The sequence below is a fragment of the Patella vulgata genome, chromosome 4, assembly GCF_932274485.2.
Source record: "Patella vulgata chromosome 4, xgPatVulg1.2, whole genome shotgun sequence".
Classification (NCBI taxonomy): Eukaryota; Metazoa; Mollusca; class Gastropoda; family Patellidae; genus Patella; species Patella vulgata.
The window spans coordinates 21,966,740-21,992,005 of record NC_065882.2 but is presented as its reverse complement, the minus strand read 5'-3'; the positions used below and the strand labels follow the sequence as shown (position 1 = coordinate 21,992,005).

The window sequence follows — 25,266 nt, the reverse complement described above, 5'->3', positions numbered from 1 at the left end:
TACCAAAAATTATTTTTGTTGATGTCTGGTTATATCAAAGTTAACAGGAGCTTCTAATTACCCTATTTCCTACCGGAACCTCATTTGAACCAATTCTGGGCGGTTGGTTTCAAAATGGATTAAAATCCCTGTTCTTATCACATGCTAAAATAGCTCTCCTCAAGAGATTCAGGAGAGCTTTCTAAGGGGAGCGATTTACCCATTTTAGAATTTTAGGAGAGCTTTTTTTGACTCTCCAGGAAAATAATCATTACTCATGTGAAGGTTTGTTTTAAGAGAATTTTAAAGATTTTTTGGGGGATGGGGGGGGGGGCTCCTCAACCCACCTTCTGGAAAATCCTTGCACAGCCTTTAACTGTTTCTTGCTTATCACAGAGAGACCTATAGGCCAGCTGAATGTTTAATGACAAATGCAGTTTGATGTATGTTAAGTCTACTGAAGTGTTTGATTATTATTATCAACACCATATATTCAAATCAATAATCAATTTGATAATGCCATGTCATACTGTAATATATGCTGACAAGTATAAGCCTCTTTCATCTCTGCCCTCAGGCATTAAATGATGCATGTAAATCAAAATATATAGCACTTTGATAACCATTCAGTATTGGATTTATTTAAAAAGGAAAGAATAAACATCTTACTCCAACCTACACATGGAAAACAAATCAGACAATCTATTTTTTTTCTTCCATTTTTCTTATTAAATACTGTTAACTGTATTCATATTCTCTTTCCATTAAAAATAATAAAAGTTCTCTAAAATAAAGCAGTCATAGAACTGTGTTTTGTTATGCATATTAAGGTATGCAGTTAGCTTAATGATAAGCTGCATGTGCTATGTGTTCTAGCCATTAATCAATAACTATTTCCATAGTCATTAGGAAAAAATGATGTAAATATGTACATTATGTATGTATTATTTCAAGATAATGAAGTAAGGGAATTACAACTAAATCTGAAACAAATACCTACATTATAAATTATATGAGGAAAAAGAGATTAATAACAAGTTTAATTTCTTTCTATACCAACCCCATAATTTCCAGCGAGCTTGATCACTATCATAAACAAGCCAACAGTGAGGCTGATGTCCCCCGCCGAAATAGGAAAATAATTAGAGGACACATATAAATTTATCACAAATTATCTTTTACAAAGTATTGAACAATCAAACAGTATATCTTTACTTATAGTCTAACAATCAAAGTAGGAGAGTTATTGTTTTCCAAAGTCTCGACCAATCAAATTGCGTATCGCTCTGCTTACCCTGAGCAGAAAATGCTCATTATCAAACTTAGTCAAGGTATTACTGTAATGAAACTATACACCAAGTTTCATCAATCTCACTTAATTAGAACTAAAGTTATCGTGTCCCAAAGCATCAACCAATCAAATTGCTTATCTCTGCTTACCCTAAGCGGAAAATGCTCATCTTCGAACTCCATCAAGGCATTGACCTAATCAACACATACACCAAGTTTGAACATTCTAGCTCAATTAGGAAGAGAGTTATCGTGCCCCACAGTATCAACCAATCAAATTGCTTATCTCTGCTTACCCTAAGCTGAAAATGCTCATCTTCGAACTCCATCAAGGCATTGACCTAATAAACACATACACCAAGTTTGAACATTCTAGCTCAATTAAAAGTTATCGTGTCCCAAAGCATCAACCAATCAAATTGCTTATCTCTGCTTACCCTAAGCGGAAAATGCTCATCTTCGAACTCCATCAAGGCATTGACCTAATCAACACATACACCAAGTTTGAACATTCTAGCCCAATTAGGAAGAGAGTTATCGTGTCCCAAAGCATAAACCAATCAAATTGCTTATCTCTGCTTACCCTAAGCGGAAAATACTCATCTTCGAACTCCATCAAGGCATTGACCTAATAAACACATACACCAAGTTTGAACATTCTAGCTCAATTAGGAAGAGAGTTATTGTGTCCCAAAAAGTGTGACGGACAGACAGACGGACAGACAGAGGGACAGACAGACAGACGGACGAACCCATTTTAATAGTCCCCTGCTTTCTTCGAAAGGCGGGGGACAATAATTAACATATCTTATAATGTTGCAAGGGTGGGGGTGGCCCAATGGTCAACTGTCATGGTTTCAATTCCCTGTCCAACCTTGTGTGTTTTCTCCGGGTCCTCTGGTTTCTTCCCACTGCTAAAGACCCCTACGTGCAAGTGAATTATTGAAATAAAATTGAACAATATGTTAGTCCTGAAATGACCTGGTTTGTGTGGAGTGGACTCTCTCATAATCTCTCTCTCTCTCGCTCTCTCTCTCTCATAATGTTGTAACCATTATAAGCCTACTTATCTAATTTGGCATGGAAGTTTTTATTGTGTATTGTCAGGATCCTAAAATATGGTGAAATTATGCTGACTTGTCCCTGTTGAAATACAATTACTACATATAGTGTTCAAGCCCTATTAGCATAACAAAAAAAAAAGATTTTTTGTTGACAAAGTATCTAAATATCAAAATAATTAAATATAAATCAGATACCTTACCTGAACTTCAAGAGCATGATATGCTAATATTAAACCTAATAATATCACAGTAGATATAGAGATTAGTGATCTCAGGGCTATGGAATAGAAACTGGACTGAAATAGAAAACATAAGAAATTTTAAAAGATAAATGCCAGCCAACAATACAAATGCCCACAGCAGCCAGGTCCATAAAAATTTGATTCATTGGCTAAATAAAAAGCAAAATATTTATACAGTACAAATATTGCTTCCGCATTGACTAGATGACATAACTGTATAAGTAATTATCAGAAATTTGTAATTGTTATTCATTACACTAACCTAAGTACTGCAGAAAGTCTATTACAAAATAAGCACAAGTGACAATAATAAGCCCTTTGGATTCAATGGATAAATTGGCAAAAGTTTGGGTCCCATTGAACTGTTATTTTTTTCTAAAATTTGTTACTGGTAAATAATTTTTTATATTTGTATGATTTATATATGCACAATACAATCTACCAATTCTGTATGATAATAATTCATAGTCCCAGATTTTTAAGAATAGGCTGTTAAGACATATGCACCACACAACAATTTCTTTAAATAATTTTAACTTTATAATATATAAGTATTGAAATAATTTTGTCACAGTGTCACACATACAAAGAATATTATTATTATTATTACAGCATATTTACAGTGCGCCCTTTCATATAACATATTCAGGGGCACTGTACAAAGTGACAATGTAATCATAAATAAACAACAAGATTATGAACATGTTAATGATTGTATACAGAGTCAGTTAAAAGCCTGATTAAATAAATGTGTTTTAAGTTGTTTTTTAAAAGAATATAGAGATGAACAACATCTTAAACTAAATGGTAGATTATTCCATAAAATATGTGCTCGATAACTAAAAGAGGGCTGACCATATGAGACTAGTTGAACAGTTTGGGGCTTTAAAAGTAGTTTATCTGATGTAAGTAATGATCGGCCAGGTGTATAAAGTTCTAAAAGGTCTGAGAGGTAAACAGGTGCTAAATTATTTAAACATTTAAAAGTAAGTAATAAAATCTTAAAATCAATTCGATATTTAACAGGTTACCAGTGTAAATTATATAAAACAGGAGTTAATGTATGTGGTCACATTTCTTAGTTAAAGTAACAAGTCTAGCTGCAGTATTCTGTACTTTTTGTAATTTATCTATAAGCTTTAAAGGTAAACCAACTAAAAGTGACTATTACAGTACAAACATTGGAACTAATTTGAGCAGTATTAAAGTATATATCTTATATCTTAAGTTGTCTAAATGGATTGTCGAAGGACAGACAGAAAGATAAACATTATAATGATTTTATCTATCAATAAAATGTACTGGTATTAAACATAAAATAAAAGGATAACCTATGCTACTGATCACTTTGTATCCTCAAAATCAAAGCTAATTTCAAATCACTTTACATTTATTCCAGCAACAAATAAACACCACTAGCTTATTGTTTTTCTTAAATTGAACATAAAGCTTTCATATCTTCAAAAACACTGACAAACTCAAGTATCTTTTGGGGAAAAAAATATTGTCTGTCAACTTCAACATTTAAGACAGTACCTTTATATTTACCATGTAAAGAAATGATAAAAGTGACTTGAGTCATCAGCATTGTTGTATTTTGTGTCTCAAATTTACAATTGTATAAACACTCAGGTCTCTATATACATGTATTTTTCCACATCATGACGTCAATAATCAGAAATATAATCTGTCATGACGTCACAATATTGCCTTGATCAAACACAGTAGATAAAATCTTTGTTTTGTTGGTAATCCTTTGAAAGTAATCATAAGGTAACTAGATTGTTGCATATGAAAAATGAATGAATTATATATGGTCAATGTGGAGCAATTGGGAACAGTGGATTATTTATTTAGTGCCATATATGTATGACAGTGTTAAATAAATATCAAAAACCATTGATTTACACAATAACTTGTATTTGTGGGGATACTTGATTGAATTTTCTGGAATTGAATTCTCTCAATCCCTCAAAAGGCATCAAACGAATAAACTCAAGAATTTCCAGCAAAAAGGCATGCGCCAACTGAAAAGGATAGAATCTCGACATATCACTATAACATGGTTATGTAACAATTCTGCTTACACCACATCTGATTTCGTGACTAAAAATATTGTCATGGCATTCAATTGTAATTCCATAGATTCTAATTTTCAGGACTGACAATCAACACCCCTGAATGATAAATTGCTTAACACGTGTCAACATGCTGTAAAATCAATAAGTACACAAACTGAATATAATTACAGCTTATTCAGTTAGAATTTATATTATATCTTTGCAGACAATACTGACATATTTGAAATTGTAAAACTAAACTTAAAGTGGCAATAAGTCTATGGAATTGGAAGCCAACCAACTTAAGAATTAAACTTTTCAAACCTTATATTTGAGAAATTTTGAAGCTTGTAAGATTAAATGTGTAGAAAGCCATAATATACCACATTTTAACTCCATGTGGTTGCTACCTTAAAGTAGCAATGTATGGATGCAAACCAAAAAATTTATTGCCATTAATCAATCTTTGTCACGCTAATTACTGAATGCATATTAATTTAGAAATTCCAACAATTTTAAGTCTGTGATCGTCATTTGAAGGATTGTGTCTGAATCTTAATCCATTTCTAACCATGAACATTGAAGCCAAAATGGCATTAAATAATGTTATTTGTTTTAATTATGTAGATTACTATAATATAAAGAACACTTTTTTGCCCTTAATTTTGGTCATTTTAAATGAAGAAAATCTATATTAGCATGCTGGAGTATTGGGAATTCAAAAGATAAATAATTTCATTTTCATAACTAATACAATCTGTAAAACATCTTGGTCCATGTTGTCTGTTTGTTAAATAAAATGTAATTTTAAAATAATCATGTTATTATCTAAACTTTAGAAATTAACATATTAACCAGCAATGTCTATTTTGCACTAAAACAGTAACTCTATTTTTTTAAAAAAAATAAATCTATGTAAATTTCTAATTAAAATGTCTTCAACTTTGACTGCTAATGAAATCTGGTTGTTATTCACTAAAAGGATCTGCTTGACAGATAATTAAAATTGAATTTCTTTTGTTCAGAAGATTTTAAATTGGTTTAAAAACTGCATTTGCCCTTGGGTGTTGGCTGTCGATCACTGGTCAGTGTATGCTTACTCTTTCAAGTTCATTTGATACAAATTCTCATTAACTTGGGAAGTTCACATATAACTTTCACCATTTGCTGTACTTTTTCCAGCATCAGTCAAAGAAAGGTTGGCAGACAACAAGACTGACATAAGCCCACAACAGCTATATCGTCTGAGCAGTCAACAAGGCTTATCACATATATTTATCCTTTTCTAGGTAATAGGAGTATTTACAAGACATTGATACCAATTTCATACAGATCGAATGATACAAGATTCAACAAAGGGAAACAAGGGTCATGACTGTAGAATAGTGATTCTCAACCAGTGAGCCGCGAGATCTTCCTAAGTGTGCCGCAAAATTTTGAATGACACACTAAGAAAATGCGAAAAACCATGTGATCCTAATTGAGTATTCACTGGTGTCTACTGATAAGTTCATTGCTGTGTTTTCCTTTATTTAGTTTTGAATCAGTTCATGTGTTTATTTCTAGTTTGTGTCAACGTTTGTCTGCCGTCTATGACTTGCCATGTTTTCATTTTGCAAAATTCAAATATTTTTCATTTATATTTAGCCAGGTGTAGCCTTATTTTTGCATGTGTTCCAAGGTGTGCCGTTGGGAAAAAAAAGGTTGAGAACCACTGCTGTTGAATTTATTAACAGAAAATCCTTAAATTCAATAGCCTTCTACGTTTTACTAATCTCAATAATGTATTTAAATTTAACACAGATCGGATGATAACATCTGCCATTAGGGAGTTTACAAGGGGTTTAACAAAGTGAAACAAGGGGCATATATACTTCTAGAAGTAATTGACGGAAATTGCTGAAATTAAACAGGCTTTTTCATTTTACTCCTCTAAATAATGCATATGAAATCCAGAGATCAGATGATAACTTTAGTCGTTAAAGTGTTCACATGGTTCTACAAGATAAAACAAGGGCCATAATTCTAGAAGTAATTAACGGAAATTGTTGAAATTCAATAGGCTTATTCGCTTTAGTCATCTAAATAATGCATATAAATTTCATACAGATCAGATGATAACTGTTGTAGATAGAGTGTGCACAAGGTTCAACAAAATGAAACAAGGGCCATAAGTCTAGAAGTTATAAATGAAAAGTGCTAAAATTCAACAGGCTTCTTCGTTTCAGTAATTTAAAAAAACGCATGTAAATTTAATACAGATCGGATGATAACAAGGTTCAACAAAGTGAAACAAGAACTATAACTCTAGAAGTAATTAAAGGAAATTGTTGAAATTAAAAAGGATTCTTTATATCACTGATGTAAACTATATTTTTAAATTTGAAACTGATCATATAATAAATGTAGCCTGTAGAGTGTTTATAAGAAATTGTTTAGGTAGGATCAATGCCCGGAGGCAACGGAAATATAAAACCACACTTCCATGTGGGCGTATAAAAACATCTTTGAAAGGTAATATGACAGATTATTACAATTCTAAATAATTTGAATTTCTAGTGTTTCTTGGGATGAGACCTAATTTCTTAAAAGGCTTCTCAACTTAATTTTTATGATTTATGGCGTTTTAGGAGAATACATTCTAATAAATTGTAGTTTTTAAATAGGGTAGAGGTTTCAAGAAGTGACAGGACTATAAAGCACCTTATTAAAATCTTACAAGTTTTATATTGAAAATGTCAAATAGTTGAATAATGCCATCATCTCTTAGATCACTTTAAAAATTTCATCTCTCTAATGCTTTTTTTGTCAATGACCAATCTAGGACTGGCGTTTTTGAATTGAAATGAATCATCTTGGTTTGCGACAGATTGACAGGGATGATAACCAATGGTTTATAAGAAATATAATCTTTTTCCTATACCAGGGCCATGGACACCAGCTTTGCAGTAGGATTCTTTCCCTCAAATAATGACAGATTCTAAATATTATTATTCTCATCTCCATCTAGCATTGGAGAGGAGAGAGAAAAATATGGGATTTAACAACCACTTAACATAAACTAGATCATTTTGGGATTAAAACAGTTCAATACTTCGCTTGCATGTAGGGGTCTTTAGCAGTGGGAGGAAACCAGAGGACTCAAAGAGAGAGAGAAACAGAGAAAGAGATATATGAGGTTCAACATCGCTAGACACAAACTAGGTCATTCCAGGACTAATGGTTCAATGTTATTTCAATAATTCGCTTGCGCGTTGTGGTCTTTAGTAGTGGGAGAAAACCCGAGGACCAGGAGAAAACCCACGACCCTACTCCTTGTCACGTACAACTGGGGAATCGAAACCACGCCAGTTGACTTAATGACAGACCTTATGTTATAGCATGTACGGGCTAACCATTTGGCCATCCCCCCCCCCCACACCAAGGTTAGACAGACGACACTATTCCTTGTCGATCCTGAGATCGAAACCACACCACTTGACTCAATGACAGACCTTATGATCTAAAGTGCACTCAATTAGAAGCAGAGTTATTGTGTTCCAAAGTATCGACCAATAGTGAATCTTTGCTTTGCCTAAGCAGGGAATGCTCATCATTAACCTCTGTCAAGACATTCACATAACAGACAACTACTCCGATCCATGGTTGAACATTTTACCTCAATTACTTGAATTAGAAGGTGTATTGTTGTTTTCCAATAGATATGACAGACAGAAGGATGGACGGCTGCTTAGTCTAAGAAGAAAATATTCATCAGTGAACCCTGTCAAGAAATTCACTTAACAAATATCTAGACCAAGTTTGAATATTCTACCTCAATTATTGTGTTCCAAAGTCTCAACCAATGAAATTGCTTATCTCTGCAATCAACTAATAAACAACTACATACATTCAGTTTCAAAATTCTACCTCAATAGAAGCAAGAGTTATTGTGTCCCAAAAGGTGTGATCAACAGACAGACAGATGGATGAACCCTTTTAAATTTAAAATATGTTGACCGTCACAGGATGAGTATAATTTTTTAATCGCCCGTTAGATAAATTTCATAATGTACATTATCTAATGCGAGAAATCAATCGATGCAGTATATCAATGCATAATGAATTTCTAACGAAACACATTAATATATGTCATGCGAGACATTTTCAGATTTGAACTTCTGAAATGCCAACTCAAACCTTTCATTGATCATCAGAGTTAACATTCTTCAACAATCAATCATGTGGGCTTTATAGGTTACTCAGGTTTTATATCATTATACAGTTTTTATTATCAGAATCAATTTTTTCAACAGCCTTTGCTATTTCCCCACCCAAATGAAGAGTTAGGATCTGATCTCTACATCTTTCCATCAAAATCTACATACATGTATTACTAATAATTATTTCAAAGAAAACTTCTACAGATTTCACTTTACTTTCTACAATAAAGATAATCGACAATTCAAAAGAAATAGCACCCCGGGAGAGAACTCATTTTAGTCCTCAGCAAGCCAATAAAAATGTTGACATAAAATGATTGCCCAGAAGACAATGTTAGAAAGTTACACACACAAGAGCAATTATTTTACCAAAATGGCAGACATAATGAACAAGCTAAATATAAAAGTTTACTACATGTTTCTATCATAAATCATTATCACACTTTCAGTCTTTCACATAATTTTCCAGAGCAGTGGGCAGGAATCACTTAATGTACTAACTAAAAATCCTATTCTATAGTAGTAATGATAAATTCACAAGCTAACTTCTAAAGCTTCACTTCAACTGGATAAATTTTTGCACTTTCAGAATTAAATAACTCTTATTATATTTCTCCAAACTTTTTAGGAAGAATTATTCTTATTTAATCATATATTTTTTTTAGAACCAGGTAACATTGAGGCTCAGATGTTCCCTGCCAAAATCTGAAATAAATAGATGACAAATTTTCAATTATTGCATGTTTATCTTTTTCAAAAGTATCAAACTGATTATCAACTGTACACAAAGTTTCGTCACGCTCTATGAGATAGAATCAAAGTCAAGAAATCGCTTAGCTCTGCTTAGCTTTAGCGGGAAATGTTAATCATTGAACTCAGTCAGGATATTCACCTAATGAACATTAACAACAAGTTTAAACATTCGACCTCAATTAAAAGCAGAGTTGTTATGTTCCAAAGTCTTGACCAATCAAACTGCTTATCGTTCCTTAGCCCATGGACCATATATACACGGTCCATGCTTAGCCTAAGCAGAAAATTCTCATTAAACTTAGTCAAGGTAATTATATAATGAATCTATACTCTGGGTTTCATAGCTCTCACTTAATTATAACCAAAGTTATAGTGCCCAAATGCATCAACCAATCAAATTGCTTATCTCTGCTTACTGTAAGCAGACAATGTTCATCATCATACTCCATCAAAGAATTCACTTAATGAATTCCTGCACCAAATTTGAACATTCTACCTCAATTAGCAGGAGAGTTATTGTGTTTCAAATTATCGACCAATCAAATTGCTTATCGCTCTGCTTAACCTAAGCAGAAAATGATCATTATCGAACTTAGTCAAGGTATTGATATGATGAACTATACACCAAGTATCATCACTCTCACTTAATCAGAACTAAAGTTATTGTGTCCCAAAGCATCAACCAATCGAATTGCTTATCTCTGCTTACCCTAAGCAGAAAAATTCTCATCTTCGAACTCCATCATGGCATTCACCTAATAAACACCTATACTAAGTGTGAATATTCTACCTCAATTAGACCGTGAGTTATTGTGTTTCAAAGTTTGACCAATCAAATTGCTTATTGCTCTGCTTACCCTCAGCAGAAAATGATCATTATCGAACTTGGTCAAGGTATTGATGTGATAAAACTATACACTTAGTTGCATCACTCTCACTTAATTAGAACTAAAGTTATCGTGTCCCAAAGCATAAACCAATCAAATTGCTTATCTCTGCTTACCCTAAGCAGAAAATGCTCATCTTCGAACTCCACCAAGGGATTGACCTAATAAACACCTACACCAAGTTTGAACATTCTAGCTCAATTAGAAGGAGAGTTATTGTGGCCCAAAATGTGTGACAGACAGACAGACGGACGAACCCATTTAATTATCCCCTGCTGTCTTTGAAAGGCGGGGACAATAAAATATTATATCAGTTCACATGGAAACACTCACAGAGGCTAGCTATAGATTCATTGTCAACCACTTGCACTGAGCAAATTTTTGAACAACCAAGTATTAAAAACCTCTTTATAAACCCTGTATCAACTTAGAAGTGTCGGAGCCTAGTAACTACATGATTACAATACAAAATTCTTAATTAGCCTTAACAAAAAATTCCTTAAAGAGCTCTCATGTATCATGTTCCCAAAAGTAAAGATAGATTGCCAGGCAACGAAACATTTGCCCAAAGAAGCTTAGTCGTCCGGGCAGTCAACAAAGGTTGTCACATATTTGAACATGGTGTATAAATTTAAAGTTATTTATATTAAATGATAACTCTGGTCTTTAAAGCATTCACAAGATTTTTAAAAGTGAACAATGGAATGTATAACTTCGGAAGTAATTAATGGAATTCGTCCCATGACTGTGTATAAATTTAAAGTCAATCGAATATCAGCTTTAACCTCTAGTGCGTCCACAAGATTTTTCAAAGTGATCAAAGGGTATAACACTGGCAGTAACTATTGGACATTGTTGAAAATCAATAGGTTTCTTCATCTCATAGTCTTAAATACTGTGTATAAATTTAAGGTCAATTGCACATTATTTTTAACCTCAAAAGCATCTACAAGATTTTTCAAAGTGATCAAGGGCTATAACTTTGGCAGTAATTATCAGAAATGACCTTAAAGAGAGAGAGAGAAATGGGGTTTAACGTCTACTCGACACAAACTAGGTCATTTCTGGACTAACATATGGTTTAATTTTATTTCAATAATTCGTTTGCGCGTAGGGGAGGAAACCGGAAGACCCAGAGAAAACCCAAGTGATCAAGGGCCATAACTTTGGCAGTAATTATCAGAAATGACCTTAAAGAGAGAGAGAGAGAGAGAGAAATGGGGTTTAACGTCTACTCGACACAAACTAGGTCATTTCGGGACTTACATATGGTTTAATTTTATTTCAATAATTTGTTTGCACGTAGGGGTCTTTAGCAATGGGAGGAAACCGGAGGACCCGGAGAAAACCCAAGTGATCAAGGGCCATAACTTTGGCAGAAATTATCAGAAATGACCTTAAAGAGAGAGAGAGAGATGGGGTTTAACGTCCACTCGACACAAACTAGGTCATTTTGGGACTAACATATGGTTTAATTTTATTTCAATAATTCGCTTGCGCGTAGGGGTCTTTAGCAGTGGGAGGAAACCGGAGGACCCGGAGAAAACCCACGAGGATGGACAGGCGACCCTACTCTTTGTCACATACAACCGAGGATTCAAAACCACGCCAGTTGACTCAGTGACAAGTCTGATGACACAGCGCACACGTGCTAACCATTCAGCCATCCAACCCCCCCAGAAATGACCTTAAACACTGTATATAAATTTAGAGTCAATCAAATTCATTGTGGGCTCCAGACCAACTGACCAGAACCACATTTCAATATGTTGGCATATAAAAAGAAAAAAAAACTATATGAAATTGACAATTAAAATGTTCTGAATCCAGGTCCCATAAATCTCAACCATAGTTGTCATTTTGGATAGACGATCGACCGACAGACAGATGAAGATAATGACAATATACTTTAATATTAAAATGTGGACTATTAGCAAAACTGAAAACAGTTTCAAAAAAATGTATGCCTCAACAATAGGTTATTTCTTAAAACATACATATTATATGGATGATAAAAATGGACTTTGCTTACAACACAGATTTACAAGGAAATGTCAAGAATAGTAAGAACATTCTTCATGTGTTTCATAATGACTAAACCAAAATGGCAGACCACCAGTAAATGACAATTAACCTTGGTTTAAAGGTTTAATTCCTTTGGCATCAAAAAATCACTAGGGATAATGAAGTATTTTAGATCATAAAACCCATTTCAATGCTTTAAATGTCACCAGGAAAATACATGTATGTCAAGGTGCTTAACAAATACTCAAAGAATTAGTTATATGAAAATGTTGTTTTCCTTAGAGCGAATTAGCAATTTGATAAGGTTAGTGGAATATTGGAAATTGGAATATATATCAAGAACCATTATAATTTGTACACTGTATTATATAGTATGATAAATATAACGACACTTTATCCATCCCACCAAATGCTTGTATAAAAGATTTAATGACGCCCATCCATAATGATATTATTAATTACCTGTATATTGCTAATTATATTAATTCAACAACTTCTTTTTCAATTATAGCAGCAATTTGGACATTTTTATATTTTTAATGTTGTTATATAATATTATGGAAGTGCTTCAAAATGCAGAATCTCAAGTAATTGCACGTTTACACAGGATCCACTTTCATAATTCATCTTAAGTAATTTCTAAAAATAATTGCTTGGGAAAAAGTCTACAAATTCAAAAATCATTGAACAAGAAACTCCTTTTATGCTCTGACAGATAATATCATTTTCAACAACACAAACCAAGTCATTTGATAAAATAACTATCAGTGACCTCAATCAGGTTTGTTAATGGAATCACTGAACTATTAGCAAGCAAACTATTACATGAATAAATGACGATAATTAGATGTATACAGCCAGAATGGTGCAGTGGAAAGTAAAACATGAGTTTCAATAAATTAAGAGCACAGAATAATGCTTGGTGTAATGTTAAAAGCCTTGTCTTTGTTTGTAGTCATTTGTTGGTTAATCCCAGTGGAAAGAGAATATTGTTCCGATTTCAGATCAATCCTCACGTTTAGATCCAATAATCCACACCAATTGTCTGCTACGTCTACCACTGGGATTTGAGCTTTGGCTAGAATAAGTACCATCTCTGGTCTATAGTGGTGTTCCATAGAGATATAAATTGGACAGTTTAACTAAAACTGATTTACATGTTAATGAGACCAGCAAATAACCTGAGAGGTGATAGATCAACTTGTGTGAATTTAACGCCTGTAACAAGGACAATAGATTGAATTGTTAATAGATTTACCAAGTTATATAATTAAAGATTTAACAGACACTATTCGCTAACTCCAGCAGATTACAGTTCAAGTTGAAGAGACAGTATAATAATGTAGTCTTGTGAGGAACAATGCCAATAATAGAAAATATTGTGTGAATTTCCAGGGTCAAGTTGTCTTTCTTGAGTTTATGTTAATATATTACTTACAAAGTGTTTCTGTCTGATGTCTTAATTCACTTAGAGTAGGTCATAAGTCAAAAATGTCTCCACCTTGAAACCAAACCATACACATATAAGTATGAAGGAGTTACCAGCAGTATATTAATATGTGCCTAGAAATTATTTTATTTTTCACATTATTTACACAGATGAGTTGCATTATGGTTATTAGTGAATGAGAGATTCATAAGGAGAATACTTTTGGGGAGATTGACATTTGTGTATAATCATTATTTGCTTGCTGAATGATTGATAGTGTCTAGAATTATTCTTAAAGTAGAATATAGAATTATATGACAATAAGAATATTTTTAGTCTTTGGATCCTCTTCTCCTCAAATTAGCCATGACCATGATCCTCTTTTCTCATAAGAATACCCTTAACCCATAAGCTAAACTCACCATCTTCTTATATAATGGATTCTACCAGCTCATCTCTATCTTATCATAAATATTCACAACAATTATCTGAACACATGGGTCTAAGAATGCCAAATGCAACCACTGGATCGCACTATAAGGAGTTTACGAAATATCAAATTGGAATAAGACAAGAGAAATATATCAATACTGCTAAGAGGATATTCTTATTCAAGTGATGGTACTATGAGACTATTGGGAATATCTCTAATAGCAGTAAGATGAAGGTCAATATATTGCTTTAGGAAATGGATAAGAATGTCTAGTAAAGTGATATCTCCAAGGTCTTATAACATTTCATATGAAATACAAATTATATGTGGCCAACTCTGTCTAAATGAGATATCATATCATATGTGGCCGAATCTGTCTAAATGAGATATCATATCATATTATTATATGCCACATTAGTCTCTTACTCAAAATATGGCATAAATTTTGAGTTTTCAGCATATTTGCATTTAAAATTACTGTCGTTTGCCCAATGCTGATATCAGAAATGCATGCAATCTTTTACTTTTTTTATGCCAATATTTCTTGGTGGCTTTCTGCTATGGATTTATGTCTAGTCATTTCGATTAAACAGACAAAACAATCGACAATCACTGTCCTGGACAAAATGATGTCCTTGCACAACAGAAATACAAGTTATTGTATGTTAGTCTGGGAATGTGACACATTTTTCTCAGCAGTGCCACTTCATTATACAAAAATGACGAATTTCTAGATAAAGTTGGGTTTCCTGAACAAATATGTACAGAATTAAAAGTTTGAACAAGATCCGTTATTTACAAAACTTTATTTGGCAATGCGAACAAAAATTATCATCGACATTCAAAAAGAAGCAGTTAAAAAATGTGAAAGCAACTTGGGAGTCACCAAAATACACTCAGAAGCTATTTGATCTTTTCTGGTCAATATACAATTTTATAATGATAAAAGAAAACCAATAGTTTAATAAGTACACTGACTAAATAGCAACATGTATAGGTACATGTAAAGAATTAAGGTGAAGGTCTTTATGATAGTCTACTATGTTTTGTAAACAGTAAACATACAAATTATTTCCAACCAAGTGATGATAATGGTTAGTAGTACCAAAGTAGGGGGTTAATCACTTAATATATTTATAAAGATTGATGAAATCAGTTCCAGTATTACATAGGCTACCTTCACCAACTACTGTGATGTTAATATGTTGATAAACTAATGAAATGATATCTTAATCCACAGAACAGACACTTGCCAATGATACAGATTATAAACAGATGTGTAATTACTATATATGAAGCATAATAATAAGATGAAAAACCAAAATTCTGCTGCGGTACTGTACATCGCTACGTGCATGCGCAGTACAAGTATATTAGTGTTTTCCTATAGGAAAGTGCAGCTGGATAATTTGCAATTATAAAACACTGCACTTGATCCTTTGAGATTTCTTCCAGCTGATATTGAATTCTGGTATTCTTCCAAGCCGAAATATTCGCCAATTTTTGTAAGAATCCACTAGGAGGATTTAAAGACGTCAATCTGAGAAGAACTGTACTAAAAGATTAATTATTTAACTTAAATACCTGGGGTTCATTTACTGAATATTGGCATAAAACTTAATTAACACTTTGCAGTGATATTTCGTTTTATTTTTAATGATTCTAATTTTATGTCCATGATAACCTAGTTTATGTAATCAGTTATACTGGATACATAATCATCAATACCATTATAAAGTTACAAGGGAAATGAGAACAAAATAATCTATAGATTGATATTAAACAGTTTGTGGCAGGTTAGATATCATCAACATTCTAGATCAGACAGTGGTTGCATGTCAATTATGACTTGAATTAAAATGTACAATGGAGAAAAAAAATAACATTGAGTATCTTAATTTTGTACATTTTTAAAGATATTTTATGTCAGATTTAGATAAAGAACTGACCATTCTCGCTGTAATGGTTGAATAATAGATAATGAAAAATGAATCTATTAAAAATTTCAGTCAAACTACTTTATTCTGAGCGAAGTTACGAATGTTTGAAATTGAGCTTAAATATTTAGATTGTATTGCTACGATAATATCAACAAAGACTTGAAATTCCATTTTAACATTCAACAAAGATATGGCAGACATCATCTAATCCACTTAATATCTCAGCCATCCAATGGTCTAGAGAGTTTATTATGGGCTTCTCATGTGAATAATAATTTATAGAATATTTCAAGTCAGAAAAATGACCTGCATTTGGCAAATTTAGGTCATACTCATACATAATGCATCTTTAATTTCACTTTCTAATAATGGCCTCAATTCTTCAGCGGTCTGGTCATATTAATCTAGTAAAATCATAGATAGAAATATAATGTGTGTCCCACAAGTTTTTTGTTGACTTCCCCTGTCTTTTGAAATATTATTCTTTCAGTATTCAATCGATATAGCTGCAATCGAGTAGAAAGCTTGGCCACGTCAGATCTTGAATGTGAAACCTTGAAATTATGTCTTAGAGATGAAATATTAGCAAAGATCATTGTTATAGAGAACAATAGTCAAGTCAACCATCGGTTAGTCAATCTCCTCGATGACAGAAATAGACGCATTATCTATTCCCTAAGGTCGTGCTGAGAATATCAGACTATCGCAACAAGAGCCGATGAAGACTTGCTCATTCATTAGAAATTTTGTTCATGCCACATTACTAAGTCATTTCCACAATCTTCAGACAGTGGCTGTCTAATACATGACATCACAACATTTTCTTTTCTCCAACTAATTAAATTCTCTCTGTTTCTATTTTAATTAAACTGATTTCACAAAATTTAAGACTTTCTTTAAATTGTCTGCCAAAACAATTTTTTTCCCACTTCCATTGTTTATCAGTTGAAAGTGAACATTCAATGAGTCAGCGTGATGTGTCTAATAACTGAGAAAAGCCATACCAGGTTTAATGATGTGCCATTTGTGCTGTTAAAATGACACCAGTTTTCTGTCTGATCTGCACTTTAGAAATTGAAATTTGATGAGAGCTCTTAAACTACAAATCTGATTGTTTTTATTACACATCAAGAACCTTATTATGTTCATTTTGCTATGAAATTCTAGACACAGTACAAAGAAAAATTTGCCTCTTGAAAAACCAGTTACAAAATTAAAATATTCAAATAAAGTGTTAGCCTTTTCTCTGCTTAGTCCACATTTTGCAAGAGAGATGGATAGAGAACAAGTTATTAAAAAAAATTAAATAGATAACACATATTGATGAATTGTACATTTATCTATTTCAACAGTATTGAGCAATAAAATTGATTATCTATAAAATGTTCATGATCAAACTAAGTCAAGGTTTTAAGTACCTGGTAACTCTCCATCAGTTAGAATCAAAGTTATCTTCTCCCAAAGCATCGACCAATGAAACTGCTTAGCACTGCTTATATTAGCTTTAGTGGGAAATGTTAATCATTGAACTCAGTCACCTAATGAACATCTCTATCAAATTTGAATATTCTACCTCAATTAAAAGTAGAGTTGTTATGTTCCAAAGTCTGGACTAATCAAATAGCTTATCATTACTTACACGTAGCGTAAGCAAAAAATGTTCATTATCAAACTTAGTCAAGGTATTGATGTAATAAAACTATACACCAAGTTTCATCACCCTCACTAAAATTATCATGTCCCAAAGCATCAACCAATTCAAATTGCTCATCTCTTCTTACCCTAAGCAGAAAATGCTCATCTTTGAACTCCATCAAGACATTCACCTTATGAATGCCTACACCAAGTTTGAACATTCTACCTCAATTAGGAGAGTTATTGTGTTCCAAAGTCTTGACAAATCAAACTGATTATCTCTCTGCTTACCCTGAGCAGAAAATGCTCATTATCGAACTTAATCAAGGTATTGGTGTAATGAAACTATACACCAAGTTTCACTCTCACTTAATTAGAACTAAAGTATCTTTTCCCAAAGCATCGACCAATGAAACTGCTTAGCTCTGCTTAGCTTTAGTGGGAAAAGTTAATCATTGAATTCAGTCACCAAATGAACATCTATATCAAATTTGAACAGCTTATCACTACTTAGCCTATGCAAAAAATGCTCATTATCGAACTTAGTCAAGGTATTGATGTAATAAAACTGTACACCAAGTTTCATCACTCTCACTGAAATTATTGTGTCCCAAAGCATCAACCAATTAAATTGCTTATCTTAGCTTACCATAAGCAGAAAATTCTCATCTTTAAACTCCAAAACATTCACCTAATGAACACCTACATCAAGTTTGAACATTCTACCTCAATTATAAGGAGAGTTATTGTGTTCCAAAGTCTCCACAAATCAAATTGCTTATCTCTGCTTGCCCTAAGCAGAAAATGCTCATTATCAAACTTAGCCAAGGTATTGATGTAATAAACACCTACACCAAGTTTGAACATTCTAGCTCAATTAGAAGGAGAGTTATTGTGTCCCAAAAAGTGTGACAGACAGATGGACAGACAAACAGACAGACAGACAGATCCATTTAATAGTCCCCTGCTTTCTTCGAAAGGCAAGGGACTACAAAATCATGATTTTTGGTACAATCAGGGACTTTATTCCAGTAAGTTATGGTCTGAAATGCGCAAATATCGAAAGGAAATGATTTTTCGTACAATCAGGAGCCATAATCCTGGATGTTACAGTTTGATATGCACGAATATCAAAAGGAACCAAGATCTTTGGGTTATAAACACATATTTCAAGTTTCAAATCGAATAAAAATTGTGACCTCTAGAGTATCCACAAGCTAAAAACGTGATTTCTTAACAGGGGGCCATAATGCATGAAGTTATGGTTCAATACATGCCAATATCGAAAGGTACCCAGATCTTTTGGAGATAAACCTATATTTCAAGTTTTGCCAAAATTGGATAACAATTGTAACGTGTTGAGTGTCCACAATCAAATTGTGGACAAATGGACAGAGGCAACAACAATATACTTCCACATGAAAATGAGCACATATTAAAATAGCATTATGTATTTAATATCGCAAGGTGTATATAAATTTAATGTAAAATCTCCAGATTCATAACTAAGAGCACTTGATTTGCAAGAGTGTGAATCTGTATGTAATCATCTTATAAAAAGAGCTGGAAAAATTAAGGCCACATATTTTCAGAGCACTTATTAACCTTTTCTTTTTGAAAAGGTAACATCTACATTTCCAGACTTAACTCTGATTGCACATGCATATCTGTTAAATCTCTGTGTCAATAAAAAATAATTGAAATTGATGCAGGACAGTTAAGCCATGGAAATGTGAGGATGTACAAAAGTAAAACAAAGATTTGTTATATAGCTATGTGAGTTTTCTGACAAGATTTTTTTACAGGATGTATGGATGTTAAAGTCTTTAAATTTTGTTTATTTTTGATGCAGAACAGAGAACTGTGTTTGCTTTTTGATAGTAATAACATGTCTAAAGATCATTGCATTTGCATAAAAACTTTAAATTCAGCAACTAGAAATTATTTGATACTCAAATTAATAACTATTTGTCGTTTGGATGGGGGGGAAAAACTACAAATTGGTGAGAACCATTGACAGTGGGAGTTTGAAATAAGAGTAGGCCGTAGCGCCACGGTCAGGGCATAATTTGCCTTATGGCACACTGTATGGCATATGCTCATCGTCATTAGCCCAGTTGGTGAAGAACTGTATGACGTTAAACCACATTTCATTTAATAACTACAATTTACGCTATGAATCATAAGTAAGTTTGCTTATTATTGAAATTACAGCAATGAAGAAAATAAAGGCACATTGATTCAAACAATATTTATTCAAAGAAGATAGATGTTAAATACATACATTGTCAAAAAGTAAGGATTAAAAAACAAGCCAAAGGCTTATATTAATACCCTAGTTTGTGTCGAGTGAATGTTAAATCCCATTTCTCTCTAGTCTTATATTAATTCATCTCCTTATTCACCAAACATTATGCAAGAGCTAAATCTGCCTGTTGAAGACATTTATTAACATGACAAGACGATAATCAACTCTCGATGCCATCTGATGAGTCAGATTTTCATTAGATTTTAATCCAATCTGCCGTTCAATGGCTGTTGATGATTAACCGTAAAAATGGATAATCGAGACTGTTTATTATCGTAACAATGGTAACAATGAAAATTGGGGCTACATTGTTATTAAAATGAGTATTTCTTGGTTCAAAGTGAAGTAATTTGACTGAAATTTTCAGCATATTCCTGTTACATTATGTATTTTTTTAACTATTATAGCGAGAACTGTCAGCTCTTTATCTAATCATCCATAATGCTGCTTTAATAAATATACTACAAAATATAATATTTATAATATGTACACTTCATATCCAAACCAGCAGTTGCCAGGTAAGATACGCCAACATTTTGCAAGAGATGGATAGATAACACGTTAAAAAAGATAGGTTGCCAGGCAACGAAACATACGCCCACAGCAGCTAAATCGTCCGGGCAGTCAAGAAGAGTTGTCGCATATTTTTACTTTTTTCGGTAATGAAACATTTATAATACACTAAAATCTGATTAAGAGCAACAACTCAGAAAACCATGCTAACGTTTTGTATACAAAACTTTTAATACTGTATGATGGATTTAGCTGTTCCAAGTCATAAAAATTCATTGAAAATCAATATACTTGTTCGTCTCAAGATCTTAAACTCTGTGTATCAATCTGAAGTCAATCGGATATTAACTTTGGCCTCTAGAGCGTCCACAAGATTTTTCAAAGTGATCAAGGGCCATAACTTTGGCAGTAATTATCAGAAATCTTTGAAAACCAATAGGATTCTTCGCCTCGTGACCTCAAACACTGTGTATAAATTTAAAGTCAATCAGATATTAACTTTAGCCTTTAGAGCATCCACAAGGTTTTTTGAAGTGATCAAGGGCCATAACTCTGGCAGTAATTATCGAAAATCACTGAAAATGAATAGACTTCTTTGTCTCGTGACCTTAAACACTGTGTATAAATTTAAAGTCAATCGGATATTAACTTTAGACGCTAAGAGCGTCCACAAGATTTTTCAAAGTGATCAAGGGCCATAACTCTGGCAGTAATTATCGTAAATTGCTGAAAATCAATAGGATTTTTCGTCTCATGACCTGAAGCACTGTGTATAAATTTAAAGTCAATAGGATATTAACTTTGGCCTCTAGAGAGTCCACAAGATTTTTTTGAAGTGATCAAGAGCCAGAACTCTGGCAGTAATTATCGGAAATCGATGAAAATCAATAGGCTTCTTTGTCTCATGACCTTAAACACTGTGTATAAATTTAAAGTCAATCGGATATTAACTTTGGCCTCTAGAGCGTCCACAAGATTTTTTGAAGTGATCAAGGGCCATAACTCTGGCAGTAATTATCGGAAATCGCTGAAAATCAATAGGTTTCTTCGTCTCATGACCTTAAACACTGTGTATAAATTTAAAGTCAATCGGATATTAACTTTGGCCTCTAGAGCGTCCACAAGATTTTTTGAAATGATCAAGGGCCATAACTCTGACAGTAAATATCGGAAATCGCTGAAAATCAATAGGCTTCTTCGTCTCATGACCTTAAACACTGTGTATAAATTTAAAGTCAATCGGATATTAACTTTGGCCTCTAGAGCGTCCACAAGATTTTTTGAAGTGATCAAGGGCCATAACTCTGGCAGTAATTATCGGAAATCGCTGAAAATCAATAGGCTTCTTTGTCTCATGACATTAAACACTGTGTATAAATTTAAAGTCAATCGGATATTAACTTTAGCCTCTAGAGCGTCCACAAGATTTTTTGAAGTGATCAAGGGCCATAACTCTGGCAGTAATTATCGGAAATCGCTGAAAATCAATAGGCTTCTTCGTCTCATGGCCTTAAACACTGTATATAAATTTAAAGTCAATCGGATATTAACTTTAGCCTCTAGAGCGTCCACAAGCAATTGTGGACGACGGACGGGGGCGACGACAATATACGACCACATTTCAATGTGGGCGTATAAAAATTAGATCAGATTATAATTTTTATCGTTTGAGGGTTCACATGGTTCTACAAACTGAAACAAGGGCCTCAACTCTGGAAGAAGTCTACAGAAATTGTTGAAATTTGACAGGCTTTTTCGTTTTACTAATTTAAATAATGCATATAAATTTCATACAGATCAGATGATCACTTTTGTCATTCAAATGTTCGCAAGGTTCAATAAAGTGAAACAAGGACCATAACTCTAGACGTAATAAATGGCAATTGCTGAAATTTAATAGGCTTCTTTGTTTAACTAATTTAAATAATGCATATAAATTTCAAAACGATTGGATGATAACTTTTGGCGTAAGAGTGTTCACAAGGTTCAATAAAGTGAAACAAGGGCCATAATTCTAGAAGTAATTGGACACAGGCACACCTCACCAAATATTTCTACGCCGTCGCCCACAATTGTAGGGTGAAAATTAATTTTTAGTCTTTCTCTCCCTTTTCCTTTTTCCCCCTTTTGCATGGTGATTTTTGTTGACTTTTTGGTGTAAAATCGAAGAAAAGGGTTTGAAAATATATTTTCTGCCAGGTTTTGGGGAATATTCATGATTTTGAGGCGGAAGGATACAAGAGTTGAGAATTTGGTTAGGTTGAAATGTAGGGTCAAAAATTGCATGTTTACTTGTCTCTACTTCCAGCTTGTGTATCATAGGTTTTCCATGGTGAACCTCATACATGCTTTTGGGCAAGAGGTTGCCACATGTTGCTCCATCTGTGGTAGAAAGCGTTCTACCCAACTAAAATTTGGGAAAAAGTTAAACGAGAATTAACATTAAAGTCAATAGGGAAATCATTAGTGATCTGTGGCCAATTATTACAAATTGCTGAAATTCAATAGGCTTTGTGGTTTCACTAATTTAAATAATGCATATAAATTTCACAAAGATCGAATGTTAATTTTCAGCGTTAGAGTGTTCACAAGGTTCAATAAAGTGAAACGAGCCATAATTCTAGACGTATAACAGAAATTGCTGAAATTAAATATGATTGTTCTTTTTACTAACTTAAATGGCACATATACATTTCATACAGATTGGCAGATAACTTTAGAGGTTACAAAGTGTAACAAAGTGAAACAAGGGCCTTAACTCTAGAAGTAATAAACGGAAATTGCTGATAACTTTTGATGTTAGAGCGTTAAAAAGGGAGAGAGAGAGAAATGGGGTTCAATGTCCACTCGACACAAACTAGGTCATTTCGTGACTGACATATGGTTCAATTTTATTTCCATAATTTGCTTGCATGTAGGGGTCTTTAGCAGTGGGAGGAAACTGGAGAACCCGGAGAAAACCCACGAGGTTGGACAGGCGACCCTACTCCTTGTCATGTACAACTAGTGATTTGAAACCACGCCAGTTGACTCAATGACAGACTTTATGATACAGGGCGCACGTGCTAACATTCAGCCATCCAACGCCCCGTGTTAAAAAGGTGCAACATGTGAAACAAGGGCAATAATTCTAGAAGTAATTGACGGAAATTGCTGAAATTCAATAGGCTTCACAATTTAAATCATGCATATAAATTTCACAAGGATCGGGTGATAACTTTTGGCGTTAGAGCATTCACAAGGTTCAATAAAGTAATGAACAAAAATTATTGAAATTAAATAGGATTCTTCATCTCACTAATGTAAACCACATATATCAATTTTAAAACAATCAGATAATAACTTTTTTGTACAATCATGGGCCATAATCCATGAAGTTACAGTCCGATTTGCACAATTATCCAAAGGAACTGAGATCTAAATCAGAAAAAAAAATGTGACCTCTAGCGTGTGCACAAGCTAAAAATGTGATTTTTCGAACAATCAGCGGCCATAATCCATGAAGTTACGGTCCAATAAATGCCAATTTGGAAAGGAAGCGAGATCTTTGGGAGATACACCTATATTTCAAGTTACGACAAAATCGGATAAAAATTGTGACCTGTAGAGTGTCCACAAACAAATTGTGAACGAACACACGGATGGACTGACAGGGGTGAAGACAACATACATCCACATAAAAATGTGGGCCTATAAAAATGCTATTCTTCGAACAATAAGGCACAATAATCCAGGAAGTCCTGTTTGGATATGTGCGATTATCGAAAGAAACTAAGATCTTTGTGATATAAACATGAATTTAAAGTTTCCTCAAAATCAGATTAAAATTGTGGCCTCTAGAGGGTCCACAACCTATATACCATATATTTACACTATTTGTGTACGAAGGGTGGCTATTTTGTTGGCAGTGTTTTCTGATTTTCACGAAATTCAAACTCGTCCATCATTAAGGTGTAACGGTGATATATTCAAACGTTTTTTTAAATTGGATAAAAATTGTGACCTCTAGAGGGACCACAAACTAAAAAAGTGATTTTGCGTATAATCAAGGGCCATAATCAGGAAGTTATGATCCGATATGCGCGAATATCAAAAGGAACCAAGATCTTTGGGTTACAAGTTTAATCAAAATCGGATCAAATTTATGACGTCTAGGGGGTCCACAACCTTGATATACCATATTATTATGTGGATGTATAAAAACATTTAGCAGTACAAATATTTTCCTTTTACTTGTGCATGTATGTAAATTTAATAGTTTGTGTCACTTTTAATGCATTACCATTTCATAATACACTTGTTTCATATGGTGTTTTGAAGACATCAGATGCATAGGAACCGAGAAAGTAATTGATTCAACTAGTATTTTACAATGGTTATTGGAGTCTTTTAGCAGGGCTGGGGCCATTACATTACCATTACCATTACTTTTTAAATGTAATCATTACAATTACTTTAGATAAATGTATAAAGGCACATTCAAGAATGTTTTATTCATTTTCAGTT

General features: G+C 33.3%; 1 protein-coding gene across 5 annotated transcripts in view; it reads right to left on the bottom strand.

Moving 5' to 3' along the window:
- LOC126818092 (small conductance calcium-activated potassium channel protein) overlaps nucleotides 1–25,266 on the bottom strand; it is a 112,422-nt gene that overhangs the window by 76,227 nt on the left and 10,929 nt on the right. For all 5 annotated transcript variants that reach the window (XM_050545282.2, XM_050545284.2, XM_050545283.2 and 2 more), the window contains exon 2: nucleotides 2,534–2,629. In XM_050545282.2, coding sequence (XP_050401239.2) covers nucleotides 2,534–2,629 — 96 coding nt within the window. The remainder of the gene's footprint in view (nucleotides 1–2,533; nucleotides 2,630–25,266) is intronic.